This window comes from Monodon monoceros, unplaced genomic scaffold (assembly GCF_005190385.1).
Source record: "Monodon monoceros isolate NGI ecotype Baffin Bay Population unplaced genomic scaffold, NGI_Narwhal_1 Super_Scaffold_7, whole genome shotgun sequence".
NCBI lineage: Eukaryota > Metazoa > Chordata > Mammalia > Artiodactyla > Monodontidae > Monodon > Monodon monoceros.
Genome location: NW_021703784.1, coordinates 44960916 through 44975850, shown reverse-complemented (window position 1 = coordinate 44975850; position 14935 = coordinate 44960916). Strand labels below are relative to the sequence as shown.

At 42.6% G+C, this 14935-nt stretch overlaps 1 protein-coding gene across 1 annotated transcript in view; it reads left to right on the top strand.

Moving 5' to 3' along the window:
- CCDC81 (coiled-coil domain containing 81) overlaps positions 1 to 14520 on the top strand; it is a 37915-nt gene extending 23395 nt beyond the window's left edge. The window contains exons 11-16 of the mRNA XM_029208720.1: positions 695 to 799; positions 3464 to 3636; positions 4840 to 4918; positions 5144 to 5364; positions 11620 to 11745; positions 14064 to 14520. Coding sequence (XP_029064553.1) covers positions 695 to 799; positions 3464 to 3636; positions 4840 to 4918; positions 5144 to 5364; positions 11620 to 11745; positions 14064 to 14205 — 846 coding nt within the window. The 3' untranslated portion in view covers positions 14206 to 14520. The remainder of the gene's footprint in view (positions 1 to 694; positions 800 to 3463; positions 3637 to 4839; positions 4919 to 5143; positions 5365 to 11619; positions 11746 to 14063) is intronic.
- Positions 14521 to 14935: the final 415 nt, after the last annotated feature.

Genomic DNA, 14935 nt, shown 5'->3' with positions numbered 1-14935 from the left:
GCTGAACTAAAGCTTAGGTTGTGTCCAAGTTTTCACTAATAGTAAACAGTCCTGGGATGAATATCCATGCAGCTGATGTTTGTACGTGTCACTGATTCCCCCACCACCCCCCCATGAAGACTGAGTTTTATTATTTATTTATTGGCCAGACCGTGCAGCTTGTGGGATCTTCGTTCCCAAACTAGGGATTGAACCCGGGCCACTAGCAGTGAGAAGGCCAAGTCCTAACCACTGGACCACCAGGGAATTCCCAAGACTGAGTTTTAAAGGTGGAATTCCTGGATTATATAGCTTTATTTTTTATTTCTCATAAAATATAATCCCAGTCAGGGCTTTTCCCTTCACATTCATGGCCTATCTCAAGTAAAGACAGAATGGCACCTTTGCATTTGCTTTATCCCAATTTCTGTGATCTCCGATAACTGGCCTTACTGTCTTCTCCTGCATTTGTGATATCAGAGGTAACCACTCATGAAATCTTCCGTTCCTTCTTACGATCCCTGTAGAGGTGGTGCCTGGAGCCCAAGAATGGGAAACAAAAGCCCACTTAAAAAAAAAAAATCTATGAACACATCAGAAAGTATTTACCATTGCCTCCAAAAGGCAGGTTTCTACCTTGGTTGGGTTACCTTAATACAGTAGAATTAAATTTTTAAAAGCTCTATTTCAATATGTGATTTTTTTTTTCTCAAAGATGCAAAGTCTGGCTAGTAGAGAACAGAATCAAAAAAATGCTGCCTATAATCTTGGAGTTGCTGAAGCCATAAGAATCCACAAGAATGAGAAACCTGAATTTCATGTAAGAGTCTTTTCGAAATTTCTAGGGCTGATACCTGCCCTACTTGTGAGCATTTGGATCCACTCTCCGTATTGCACCAATTTTTTAAAAATGGTAGAGGTAAAAAGAGGCTTGTGCAAGGCTGAAGCTTCCTTCCAGGGCAGGAGTGGTTCAGGATCTGCCTCCACACCATTCACATTCATAATACAGTCCCTACTAGTCATGAGAGCATTTGTTAATGATAGTAATTTTCAACCAGGACCTGGGAGAGGTGGGGATAGGGACAGTATATTAAATTCCTGCCCCAGGATCAGATGATCTAAGTAGAGAACCAGCATCCCCTGGGAGCTTGCTGGAAATGCAGAATCTAGGGTGCCACCTCAGACCTCCAGAATGAGAATCTACGTTTGAACAAGATACTTAGATGATTTGTAGCTTCCTTAAAGTTTGAGAACCCCAGCTTCAGAGGGACGTGAGCCACCTGTTTTGCCATTGATTTAATGTTTCCAATCATGATGTGCCTACCTTTATTTCTGCCTGAATCTTCCTTCTTTCACCTCACTATCTAGGCAGTGTGACACTCTGGACATACACCTAATAAAATAGATTTTCTTTATTCATCATCAAGCATTCATTGAATTCCTTTGTGCTGGCCACTCTGCTAGTGGCTAGGAATACAAAGATGAATAACACAAGGTCCCTCCCCCACTCAGGATAGTGGGGGAAAGAGATTTAAAGAGACAAGAGTGTGATACACTAAATTCTATGATAAATCTTTGAACAGAGCAAAGAGGAGAGTCACTTAACCCAGACCAGAGATCTGAGAAGACTTCCTGGCATACAGGAGTTAGGTAAAGAAGTGAATGGAGGAAAAAACCTTCCAGGCAGGGGCAATAGGGAAGGAGGAAGAGGGGGCACCATGCTTTTGAGATTTAGGTACTCTCTCTCTCTCCTCTTAGATAGATACAAGGTCCACATTATATATTTATTACTGCCTACTTTGTATCTCCTCTTTGTTATAACCGTAGATACCTTAAAGTGAAAAGGCCAAAACAGAAGTTTTGATTCCCCTTCTCAAACTGTTCTTTTCCCAGCCTTCCCATTTTAGCAAGTGGTATCACCAGCCAGACAGTTGCATGAACCCCATACCTAAAAGTGATCCTAGACTACTATTCCTCAGTCATCCACATCCAACCATCTGCAAGCCCACTTGCCTTCACCTCCAAAAGCTATCCAATATCTCTCTATGTCTCTTCATCATCAATGTCACCACCCTAATCCAAGTCACATTAGAAGGCCCAACTTTTTTTTTAAAAATATTTATTTATTTATTTTGTTGCATTGGGTCTTAGTTGCGACAGGTGGGCTCCTTAGTTGTGGCACGTGAACTCTTAGTTGTGGCATGCATGTGGGATCTAGTTCCCCAACCAGGGGTCGAACCCAGGCCCCCTGCAATGGGAGCGTGGAGTCTTAACCACTTTGCCACGAGGGAAGTCCCAGAAAGCCCAACTTTTGCACTACTTCCCTAGTCAGGCTCTCTGCTTGCCCTCCTACAATCTGTTCTCCACACAGCAGCCAAGGTGATCTTTTAAAACTATTACCAACGGGCTTCCCTGGTGGCGCAGTGGTTGAGAGTCCGCCTGCCGATGCAGGGGACATGGGTTCGTGCCCCAGTCTGGGAAGATCCCACATGCCGCGGAGTGGCTGGGCCCGTGAGCCATGGCCGCTGAGCCTGCGCGTCTGGAGCCTGTGCTCTGCAATGGGAGAGGCCACAACAGTGAGAGGCACGCGTACCGAAAAAAAAAATTATGTAAAACTGTTCACCAAAACAGATCATTCTCTGGTTTAAAGCCTCTAATGGCCTTCCACTGAATTAAAATAAAATCCAAACCCCTTACCTTGACTTATCAAGTCCTCCTGGTCTGGCCTGTCTCCCTCTTTGAGCTCATCTGCTCTACTCTCCCCTTGCTCACTATGCCTCAGCCACATAGACCTTTTTTCTGCTTGTTTCCGTCTAGTGTCTTTGCACTTGCTGATCCTTCTGTATAGGACACCGGTCCCCTGATATTTGCAGTGGAGGTGATTCAGTCACCTCCCTAATAAAAGCCTTCCCTAATAACCAGTTTAGCCCCATTCCCACCTGGACACACGCTATGAGAAGAGCTTCATAGTCCCTATCACTACCTTAAATTATCTGTGTGTGGTTTGCTTGTTGGCTGTCTGTCTCGTGCACCAGCATGCAGGCTCAAGGAGCGTGAGGTTCTCTGTGGATCGCTGTTCTCGATCACGGCTGGGTTCCCAGTGTCTAGCGTGGCTAGGCTCAGAGCAGGAGCTCAGTTTTCCCTCTTCCACTTCCTCGCAGTCCCTGCTCATGCTTCTGCACTCACTCAGAATTCCTCCTCCTTTCAGTATGCAAGTTGTAAGTACTAGCGGAGGGCCTACTCCGTGAAGTCCTTTTTCATCTCCCTCTCAGTTATGGGGCTTTGGTCAGTTCTGCTCAGATTCATCCCTGAGCGTACTCATATGATTCTGTGGGTCACTAGCTGGTCAATGTGTTGAGGTCTGGGCACACATTATAAATTAATCAAGGCTTTCTGATTGATTTTAGTCTTCTGAATGATTACCCTTATTCTTTGTTGCTTTTTAGTATTCTAGAATAAATGAGTTGCTTCTCTTTTATTCTAGAAATCCTTCTTGTTTGATAAACGGCCACTCAGTCCTGAGATTAATGCTTTTAAGCAAGAGGAATATTCCCAAAGTCTCCTGAAACAAATGGGTCACAGACGGGAAAAGGACATAAAGCAAAGACAAAACAGAGAGATGATGGACCGCCTGGAACAAGTGCAGCTGACAGAGGAGTGAGTCTAGCCAGACATGCTCTGGAAAATGGATTCGGAATGTTCACGTGATGCTTCTTTCCACGTGGGATTGGATCAGCGTTGGTAGTTTCATTAGCACAACTGTAACCAACTGAGCAAACCAACCCAGCTAGCAGCCAGTACCATAGCCTAACACTCCGTTAGAAACATGGAAAAGCCAGCATTATTAGAGTAATCATTAGAGTAATGATTGCTGTCTATAATCATTTTAATTACAGAGTATCATTTTGTATTGTTTTGTGATCACTAATCTTGGTAGATGGAGGAAGGGACTTGTCTTGAGCAGGCTTCATTCCCAGCTATTCCCAGGTAACCTCAAGGCAAAACTGAGTTGTATTAAAGGTATGAAGGGTGTCCTATGGAACCTGAGGGCAGGAATGTATGGGGGACCCAGGAAGACTGGAACCAGGAACTAAAACCCGTATAAAAAAAGCTTTCCGTCTGCTCACACCCCTGCTCCTTAGCTGACATTGTCTGTATTCCAGCTCACAGTTGGACGAATTTCAGTCTCAATTCCAAATTTTCAGGAAAGAGAATCTGATTGGTCCTGCTTGGGTTATCTGAGGCCTGGGATAGGGTCAGGGCCACAGAGTTCAAACATGCCTAAGTGGGCCATACTTCTGCTACTGAGGTCAGGAGAGCAATTAAGGAGGCTACTGTGGTGTGAGAGAAACTCCTAAAACAAATAAGAATCTAGTTTCTGTGACCAAAAAACTGTTTCCATAAAATGCATATGTTCCATTATATTCACTTTACAGATCATGTGGAGGTTGCATATAATAGATTCATTTTATAATAGGAAAGACCGCTCTTCTTAAAAAGGAATCTTATGATGAGTCATTGTATTGCGTGCAGAGACACTTCCTGCTTTCCTATCTAGATTTTTTTAAGCATGGGGGGGGAGGAGGGGTGCCTGTCTTAATGGTAGTGCATTTGGACTATATGGTTGGTCACTTGCTTATACCTGCCCATCCATCCCTGTCCAACACATTGTCCACTAGCCTATGGATTTGAATTACTCTTTTCTTTCTTAAAATGAAAGCTCCTAGAAGGAAATATCACTTTTCATCAGGCTCTTATTCCTATTAATATTTGTTAAACATGTTTTGTTGATGTTAATCTGTATTACTAAACACCCTGTAACAAACTGTGGTCCCACCTTCTCTTATTCATAACTGCCAGACTTGCTGCGCAAAGAGCCAAATATATAAAAGATAAGATGGAAGAAACGCAGTGTTACAAGAGAGCTTTGGATGCACAGGTAAGGGCCAATTATTCCTTTAAACTTTTTCAGGGTTTCAATAGCATTCTAAAAATATGTATAAATCCTGTGATGTTACGAATACTCTTATGTGTTATCCATTTGGTGGTTCTGAGGCCCTTGTTCTTTCCTCTGAGGTGCTGGTTTTTACTATGCTACGGCCTTGTGCATTAAGTCTATTCCCTGGTATAATTATCATGTGCATTATGTGCGTCCCTGCTTCAGATAAAGAACAAACGCCCCCAGCTGCCCATGTTTGAGCCAGACTCTTCTGAGCCCATCTTTGGTAAGGAGGAGGGTGAGCCGATGGTGGAAAAGCGAAAGAGAGAGCAGAATTACATGAAGCACCAGATGGAGGCAGCTGCTAACCACAAGAAGACAGCCATCTTGCACCAGCTGGTGGACCAAAAGTGGGATTTGTTGATGCTTCAGAGGACACACAAAGAGTAAGACACCCTGGATCCTTCCTCCTCCTCCCCTCCCCTCCAGAGAAGCAATCATGATAGTGAACACATTGAGGACTTACTATGTGCAAAATATTATTCTAAGCTTATTATGTGCTTTATCTCGTTTCATCCCCACAATTCACCCTATGAAGAAAAGTTATTAAATTAGGCCTTCCCTGGTGGCGCAGTGGTTGAGAGTCCGCCTGCTGATGCAGGGGACATGGGTTCGTGCCCCAGTCCTGGAAGATCCCACATGCCACGGAGCCCCTGAGCCTGCGCGTCTGGAGCCTGTGCTCCGCAACGGGAGAGGCCACAACAGTGAGAGGCCCCCCCCAAAAAAGTTATTAAATTAAAAACAAACTCATTTTTAAAAGAATATTATGTATTCATGTGTATATAAACATATTTATACACAAATATAATGTAAGATAAACAATAATTAATTCCAAATGCATTATCTTATTTCATATTCTTTTCCATTATGGTTCATTATAAGATGTTGAATATAGTTCTCGTTGTTTATCGATTTTCTTTATAGCAGTTTGTATCTGCTAATCCCCAACTCCTAATATATCCCTCCCCCACCCCCTTTCCCCTTTGCTTACCATAAGTTACAAACAAACTCTCTCGATCCCACTTCTCCCTCTACTTACCTTTCCATAGTTCTCTTTCTCTTTACAGGACAATGTCTGAAAAGAGTTGTCCACCCCAGCACTGTCACCTGGAAATACAATGTGAGCCACAAATGTGCTGTCCTGCTCAAGTGGACACAAACATGAAACTGAGGCCCTTTCTCAACCTCCTCTAAACCCCTTCTTCAGAGAACCATGCATGTAGTAAGCTGTGCTGATGTTTGCTGGTGCAGGGGTGCTGAAGGTGTCAGGGTAGGCAGAGGAGGACTTTATGCCATAGCAATGCACAATACCTTTAAACTCAAACAACAGACACCCACTGTTTTAAAGTACCCATTGGTTACCCCACAAATGGGGAATTTTTTTAAGATCATGACCAGCCCTCAGCCTTGTAACATCTCCTGGGCTCCTCTTGTCTTCCCATTTCCCATGTTTCCTACTCTCCCGCTTCCACCCTCTGATTGCCACAGAGAACTACAGTTTCTTCTTTGTAGATGTTCAGCAATTTTCAGATACTTGATCAAAGTTCTCAGGAGTTCCAAGAGGGCTTCTCTTCAAAGGAAACTCCTCTTTTAGAAAAGCAGTTGTACTTATAAAAAGAAAAAAAGTTATTATATTAAAATTTTATAAATTTTGTAAATGGTCAGTGGGATGGTGCAAAGATCTGTTATGTTCTATAGCAAGTAGGTTCAGACTGGAATATATGAGTAGAATAATTGGGTGAAGGTGGGAGGATATTGTGATAAGGGTGGGGTTGGATTGGGTTAGAGAGGTGAGAGTAGTTAAATGCATGGCTTTTGGAGTCAAATCAGATGGGGGACTGAGTCTTGCATCAGCCCAGGGCAATGTATACTTGTATGTCTGTACTGTTTGCTAAAATACTGAAATATTTCCATACTTCTTGATTAACAGCTGTTGCCCCAAGCCCCACAAGTGCACCCCTGCTTCCCAGGCTGCTCCTGCCCCTCCCTGGGATCCCCCATCCCACCTCTCCATGATCTTTCACCGAATGGATGAATACCTGGGGTCTCCAAGACCACTTCCGGTCTCCATTCTGATAGATTGATATGCGGTTCTGCCATTTTACTAGTTGTGTGGGATTGGGCAGGTTACAGCCCCCTGAGGGCATTGGTTTCCTTATCAGCTATTAGGGAGAATACTAATATCTACCTCCAAGGTGGTTAAGGGTCAAATGAAGTTCTTGTGCGGAGCTTGTTTCATAGCAAACAGCTGCCCCTTGCCCCGCAGTGGCTCTGCCTTTCTGAGCATGCTGCCACAGCCAGATCTGGGACCCTTTGCATGTGTTGCGGAGATTATTGCAGTTTCCTCCTCTGCTCCTTAGCTTCTCTGGCTGTTCTCCTGAACATGGAGTTAGGAGGGTTTAAACTCTGTCACTTGCAGACTGTGTGACCTGGACCATATCACACATGGGGTCTTTGAGCTCTCTTTTCCTCATATGAAAAATAAGGATATCACACCCGCCCTGCCTATCCTCACTATGACGATTAAATGAGATTATGTACGTGAGAGCATTCTGGAAACTTCAGAGCTCTGATCAAATACAAACTATGGTCGTTATCTGGTTATCTCTTTTGTTGGAGTTCTGGTCGTAAACCCCTGTTTTTATATGGATTAGATCCTTGTCTTTTGTTTCTATATCCTTTACTGATTATTCCATATTCTCTTCTCTTTTCTTTTCCAACTTCCCCATCCTCGGTCCATCTCAAGATGTGATCTTAGGTCTTCCTGTGGCAACTAGAAGGTCACTTTCTTTCAGAGGGAATGACTTAGTCTGTGTGATCCAAACAGGCCTGCTGAAGTATTTTTACTTGTTTTACTTTTTTTGCTTTAAACTTTTCTGCTTCTGTTTAAAAAAATATAACAATTCATGCTCATTAAGTCAGTTAGTGGAGAGATTAAAAAAATAAGGCTAATAACCTCCCCTACCGAGTAGTCAGTGTTAAGTTTAGCCTTCTACATTTTTTCCTGTTCTTTATAAATATATTCAAACAATATACACATATATATTTTTCCTTCCATTTTTGTAAATGAAAATGAGGCCCGTGAAATCTTACATATTACTCTGCAACCCAACCTTTCTTTAACCTAATAATGTGTCATTAATTTGTATTTAGGTCAGTACCTATATATGAAATTCATTTTTCTTTAATAACAGCATACTATCTATAATATGGATTATATAGTTTAACTTTTGCACCATTGATGAACATTCACTTTCTTTCCAGGTATTTTGCTATTACAACAATTCTGCATTAAGCATTTTTCTTATTTTTCCTTATACTGGTTGTTTTGTTTCTACTGGATAAATTCCTAAAAGTGGGGTTGCTGGATCAAGTGTATGGCACATTTTAAATACTACTAGATACTGACACTTTGCTTTCTGAAAAGGTACAGCAATTTGCTTCCGCCAGCAGTCTTGGGAGAATCCTAGTTGCTTCCCCTCCAATCTTACTTCGTGTTCTTACTTTCTAGGCATTTAAAGTAAACTGACTTTTAAACCTATCCTTTAAAGAATTGTATAACAATGGCCAAAAAGCATATGAAAGGATTCTCAACATCAGTAATCACTGGGGAAACACAAATCAAAACCACAGAGTTAGCTGCTCATTAACAAATGGTTTCCATGCTCTGTGAGAGTGTGGGGGTGACCCTTATTCAACTGTCAGCTGTCATCATTTGCACTGTTGGAACTAGAGCTCATTTAACATTTAACTCTATGTGTGCCTCTCCAAGATAAGAGGTATTCCATGTTTTATTGAATATTTACTTATGTGAACCTGTGACACAGGGATTCTCTACTCCAGTGAATAAAGGTGGCAAGGTAGGAATGTGAGATTTAAAATACGGCTGTGTTTATATTACACACTTTAATAATTTAATTCCAATAATTTAGAATGCTGGAATGCCAACTCTATGGAAGTCCGAATGGAGTAAGCAGTCAGCAAATTGTTCATGTTTTCCCCTGCAAAACACCTATGTAGATGTAAGAAAATGTCTTTCACTGTTTAGGATATATATATCAGTGTGACATACATGGATAAGATGGCTATCTTTTTTTCTATGTTTTTTTTTCTGAAAAGAGAACATTTATACATTTGCAGAATAGTGTAATAAGATTTCATAAATGCAAAGATAAAATGTGTTATCATTTATCTTGGATTATAATATCTGTGGTTTAATTGCCTTGTGAAATGTCCAAAACAAGAACAATTATATATTTTTCTTACACCACATACACCATGAAACATTTAACAAGTACTTCTTTTAGACCATTCAAAAGATTAGGAGGGAAGAAAATTGTCTATTCAGTATTAGATAAAACCATTAAGATGTGAATATATATGACGTAAAGAGGAAAGATAAAGGAAACTAGAACTGGCAAGGAAAGAGAGAGAGAGAGAGACAGGGAAAGGGAGAGAGAGAGAGAGGGAGACTACCTCACATGTGTTAGGATGGCTATTATAAAAAAAAAAAACCAACAGAAAATAGTAAGCATTGGAAAGGATGTGGAGAAATAGGAACCCTGTATGCTGTTGGTGGGAATGTAAATTGGTATAACCACTATGGAAAACAGTGGTGGTTCCTCAAAAAATTAAAAGTGGAATTACCATGTGATTCAATAATTCCACTTCTGGGTATATATCCAAAAGATTTGAAAGCATGATCTTTCAGAGGTATTTGCACACTTACGTTCATAGCAGCATAATTCATGATAGCTAAGAAATAGCAGCAACTCAATTGTCCAACCACAGATGAAAGGATAAACAAAATGCAGTATACACATACAATGGAATATTACTCAGCCTTAAAAAGAAAGAAAGTTCTGACACATGCTACAATGTGGATGAACCTTGAGGACATTATGTTAAGTGAAATAAGCCTGCCACAAAAAGAAGACAAATACTGTATGACTCTGTTTATATAAGGTAATTAGAGTAGTCTAATTCATGGAAACAAAGTAGAATGGTAGTTGACAGGGGCTGGGGGAGGGATAAATAGGGAGTCGTTGTTTAATGGGTTTAGAGTTTCAGTTCTGCAAGGTGAAAAGAGTTCTAGATATTGATTGCACAACAGTGGGGATATAGTTAACACTATATACCTGCATGTTTAGAAATGGTTAAGATAGTCAATATTATGCGTTTTTTTTCTTTTAATTTAATTAACTAATTTATTTTTGGCTGCGTTGGGTCTTTGTTGCTGCGCACGGGCTTTCTCTAATTGTGGCGAGCGGGAGCTGCTCTTCATTGCGGTGTGTGGGCTTCTCATTGCGGTGGCTTCTCTTGTTGCGGAGCACGGGCTCTAGGTGCCTGGTCTTCAGTAGTTGTGGCATGTGGGCTCAGTAGTTTTGGCTCACAGGCTCTAGAACGTAGGCTCAGTAGTTGTGGTGCATGGGCTTAGTTGCTCCGCGGCATGTGGGATCTTCCTGGACCAGGGCTTGAACCTGTGTCGCCTGCATTGGCAGGCAATTCTTAACCACTGCACCACCAGGGAAGCCCCTATGCGGTTTTTTTTTTTTTAACTACAATTTTAAAAAACGGTGAAAAGATAAAAAAGGTTATGAAAAAAATATATAATATGTACCATTCCGTCGTTGAACTCCCATTGTGTGATAGGCATTGGCGCTTTCTGTATATTATCCTACTTAATCTTTATAGTGACCGCACAATAGCTACTGAATCAACGCTTGTTAGAGAATAATGGGGCCATGCTATTTTAGAATAAGAGAACCAGCACAGAGCACATTACAGTATTTTATCGGCGGGTCCTGACACCTAGTGGCGGTTGGTACCTGTAACACAAGACCCTTCAGAGTAGGCAGGCTAAATCAAGGGTCACATTTAGTGAAGTCCCTTCCAGAATTTAATGAGAACTGACTGTAAGAGTTTCAGTTTGGCAAGAAATAGACACATTTATATTGAACCAGGTTTAAGGTGATTCACAGAGCAGTGACTACATGTTTAGAGACCAGTAATAGAAACACTTAACATTGGGAATGCTGGAACACTGTGCTTGAAGAGAGGTATTATACTGCAGTCATTTCTTTGATGATGTGACCTTCACCAAACACTTTTTTTTTTTTTTTACTCTTCTTCACAACGTTAGATATTTTCTCGATTTCATTTTCTTTTGCTTAGTCATTTCTGTTTCTTTCCCCATTTCTAACCATTCATTCATACACCTGTCTACTTTGTCTTGTAAAACATCTGGCAGAACTGGTGGGCGGACTACTGACAGCTGAGAGGCTGGACTGAAAGGAAGGAAGCAAAGTATAGGAGATCCATTTGAGATGAATCTTCAGATCAGTTAAATTAGCCTCAAAGGAAATTGATGGCTTTAAAGGCTGAATGTGTTAATTGGAAAAAGGTTTTAATCCTGCTAATTTAAACCAGGATTGAAGATGAAAGGTCCTAGACCCACAAATTATTTGCTAGGAGTTTCGCTATGTTTTTACAGTGTTCATGCCCCTTAGTCTATTTCAAAGAGTGGCGAACAAAACCAGGTTTTCTGTTTAACTTAGCATGAAAGGAATGGGGCTCCTAAGGTTGGTGCACGCCCTTCCCAGTATTATGAATGGAATCTCAGACTCTTCTGTTCTCTCTAGGCACTTGGCAGACAGAAATGCTGAGCTTGAGCGAGTGAGCAGAATCTACCAAAACTTACAGGATGACTGGGAAAGGAGTGCTGTCTTGAAGAAGCAGCGGGACCTGGAGGAGAAGGCTTTCGAGCGGTAGTAGCTGATTGCACCTGAAAATCCCCTCTGCATCTTGTTAGTTTCCTCTAATCCAGGGATGGCAGATAGGTTTTAAGTGTCAGCTTCAGTTTATTAGGGGTGGCTGCCTAGAGACCTTTGTGAAAAAAGAATTCTGGGTTCAGTGGGAAATACTGCTATGGTATGTCAGAAATGTCTGTTGTGGACATGGGATGGAGAATGCTGTGTTGCATGTTATATATTTGCCATCTCTGCCCTAATCATTGCCTCTGTGTAGTAGCTTCATTTTCACTTTGTGGAGGCTAGGGAGGCCTGGGGCTGTGTGGGAAGGAGGGTGGGAATTCTCTTTGGAGATAATTAGTTGGAAACAGGAAGAAAGTGTTTCTGTCTGAACACATCTAAGGCTTATGGGATGCTCTCGTAAGAGCAGAGTCAAGGGGTTGTGGGTAAGATTGGCAATTGGAAAAGTGAGATGCCCAACCAAGAACGTCTTCCTGAAATGTATTATATCCATGCTCACTTTCCCCAACTATCTATTTACAATCTAGAGTTGGGGAATCCAGATGTTTTGGAGAATTAACACTAACTTTGGAGAGGCAGCTAATCTTTTTGCCTTACTTTTCTTATTTCTAAGATGGGGAAAGTAAACATTTGCCTGGCTTGGCTAACACAGGAGTTTGGGGGATCAAATAAAGAGTTGGAAAATTATTACACTTTAAAAAATTAAAATACTTTTCAAATGGAAGGTATGATTTCATAGAATGTTGAAAACTTGAAGAAACAAAGTCTAGGCAATCAAATGTTATTAAAACCTGAATATACCAAAATAATATTTAATATGCCAATTATCAACGAATTTTTATCATAGAAAAAATTGTTATAGTGGATCTTGATCTGAAACTCTCCTTTTCCTTTTAGATTTTAAGGCATTTCTCACCTGTCTTTCTAATGGGTAGAACCCATATTTTGTGACAATGAAAGTATAACAGATGATGTGGAAAATAAGTTCCAAAGGAGAAGTGATGTTGTCTGGCCTAGGGAAGAGGAAGGGAAAGGGGAATTGGGTATTTCAAGCCATTTTCTCAATGTTGTGGGAAAGAAGGTAGAAGGCAATGAGATTAGTGTCAGGGAGGGAGATTTTAGTTGGATTTTGGAAGAAGGCTTGGCTAACATGGTGATAAAGGGTAGAGGAGACATGACATAACCTTGAGTGGCAGGATAGCCCAGCTGTTCCACGGACACGGCAGAGCAGTCCTCTCACCTGAAGACCTAGGCCAAGTTGTGGGCAGGGACTCAAGTGGACAGCACATAGGAAGGAGGAATTGATTGGTGTTAAAAAGAAAACAAAGCAGAAGCAAAAACAAGGTTCACCTGTATGCAGTTTAGCTCATGATACTCGGTCCCATCGCCAAGGCAACCCAGGTAGGTCTTCCCCTGCCTACTGCCAAGATTGTCCTTTTTCTTTCTTTCTTTTGATTTTTTGAATTTTATTTTATTTTTATTTTCTTTATACAGCAGGTTCTTATTAGTTATCTATTTTATACATATTAGTGTATATATGTCAATCCCAATCTCCCAAGATTGTCCTTTTTCCTTTGAAGGCTGTCATTGAGGCTTCTTTTTACAGAATCCCACCGTGTAGAAATTTTGATAACGTAGGGGAACACATCAGGGATTGTGCACATCCTGCACAATCAAGAAAAACTGTTGAAGTGGAAAACCAGTCACTGTCATCCCTTCATCTCTGCTTCTAGCTGCTTTCATCCTCTTTTTCTACGGCTTCACTTCCTCTCCTGCCCTTAACTCTCCAGAGGCCTCTGGCCCCCTGGGACTTTCCATTTAAGTCTACGCTTCATTGTCTGCTGGGGTGTTAACCAGCAGCTTAATGGCTTGATCTCCCTCTCAAATGCTGTCTCCTGGGGAAGCCTGACAGGTAAAGGTGCATCCACGGGACAAAGCCACAAATACTGAGGCTTTGGAGTCACCATCCCATTCACGCTGGCTGAGTGACCTTGGGCAAGTCCTGTGTTCTCTGAGGGTTTACGTGGGTGTGGGGGAAGGGCTGGGGTCAGACTCTTGTGAAGGCACCACGCAGAGCCTTTTATTCACTAGGGAAGGAGGAGAAGCAGGAGACGCCCGGCCTGGGGCGAGCAGCAGGTAGCAGCGTAGAGGGGAGAGACTGCAGGTGGGAAATCACGGGTGGGCCGTAAGCTCCTGGCGGGCAGGGACCAGGTGTGACTTTTCTTTTGTATCCCTTCCATTGCACCGGCTTCCAGGCGAGGCACCCAGTAAGGACTCGGGGATGCCGGCAAATGACCCCTTCTGCCTCTCCACAGGGCCTCCAGCAAGCTCTTCCTCCTGGACCAGTGTGAGAAATATCGGCGGTGCAAGCAGTGCCAGAGGCGACCCTCCAACGTGGGCAAGAGCAACCTGTGGCCCCTGAATAAGTACATGCACGGCTCCCTGCTGTTTGTATAAAACCCAACGTCTGGGCCTGCCTTTCCTAGGGAAAGTTTTTCTTTTTTAAACGTGCAGGGGTGATGGTGAAACTACATATTTGTACTTCAGAGGAGAAAAAATTATTGTGCCATTTGGGTGCTTTCAGGGGTAGAGGAATTCCTACAGACAGGTTCTCCCCACCTGTCCTCCTCCCATCCTGCCCCAGACAACCGCAGTCAGGCCTGGGAGGCGCGCCCAGCTTCATTCTGGCTGAGGGGGTGTTGCTGACCCAGCCCTGCCACTCCCTCTGTGACTTTGTCTAAGAAACTTCATCTTTTCCTCACCTATAATGAAGTGTCGTAATAAATACTTTCTCCGTGTTTGGGAATAACGATTCATAGTGGTGAATTTTTTTTTTTTTTTTTGCGGTGCGCGGGCCTCTCACCGCTCTGGCCTCTCCCATTGCGGAGCAACAGGCTCCGGACGCGCAGGCTCAGCGGCCATGGCTCACGGGCCCAGCTGCTCCGCGGCATGTGGGATCTTCCCGGACCGGGGCACGAACACGTGTCCCCTGCATCAGCAGGCGAACTCTCAACCACTGCGCCACCAGGGAAGCCCCATAGTGGTGAATTTTACCACCCCTCCCCCAACCCTCGATTTTTCCAGGCCTCGGGATGTGTGACCCTCCCAAAGGTAGGTTAGGCCATTTGCCTCCAGTGGCCAGTGCAATACTTGTTGAATTTTCTAGCTGATAACACACCCGGGACTT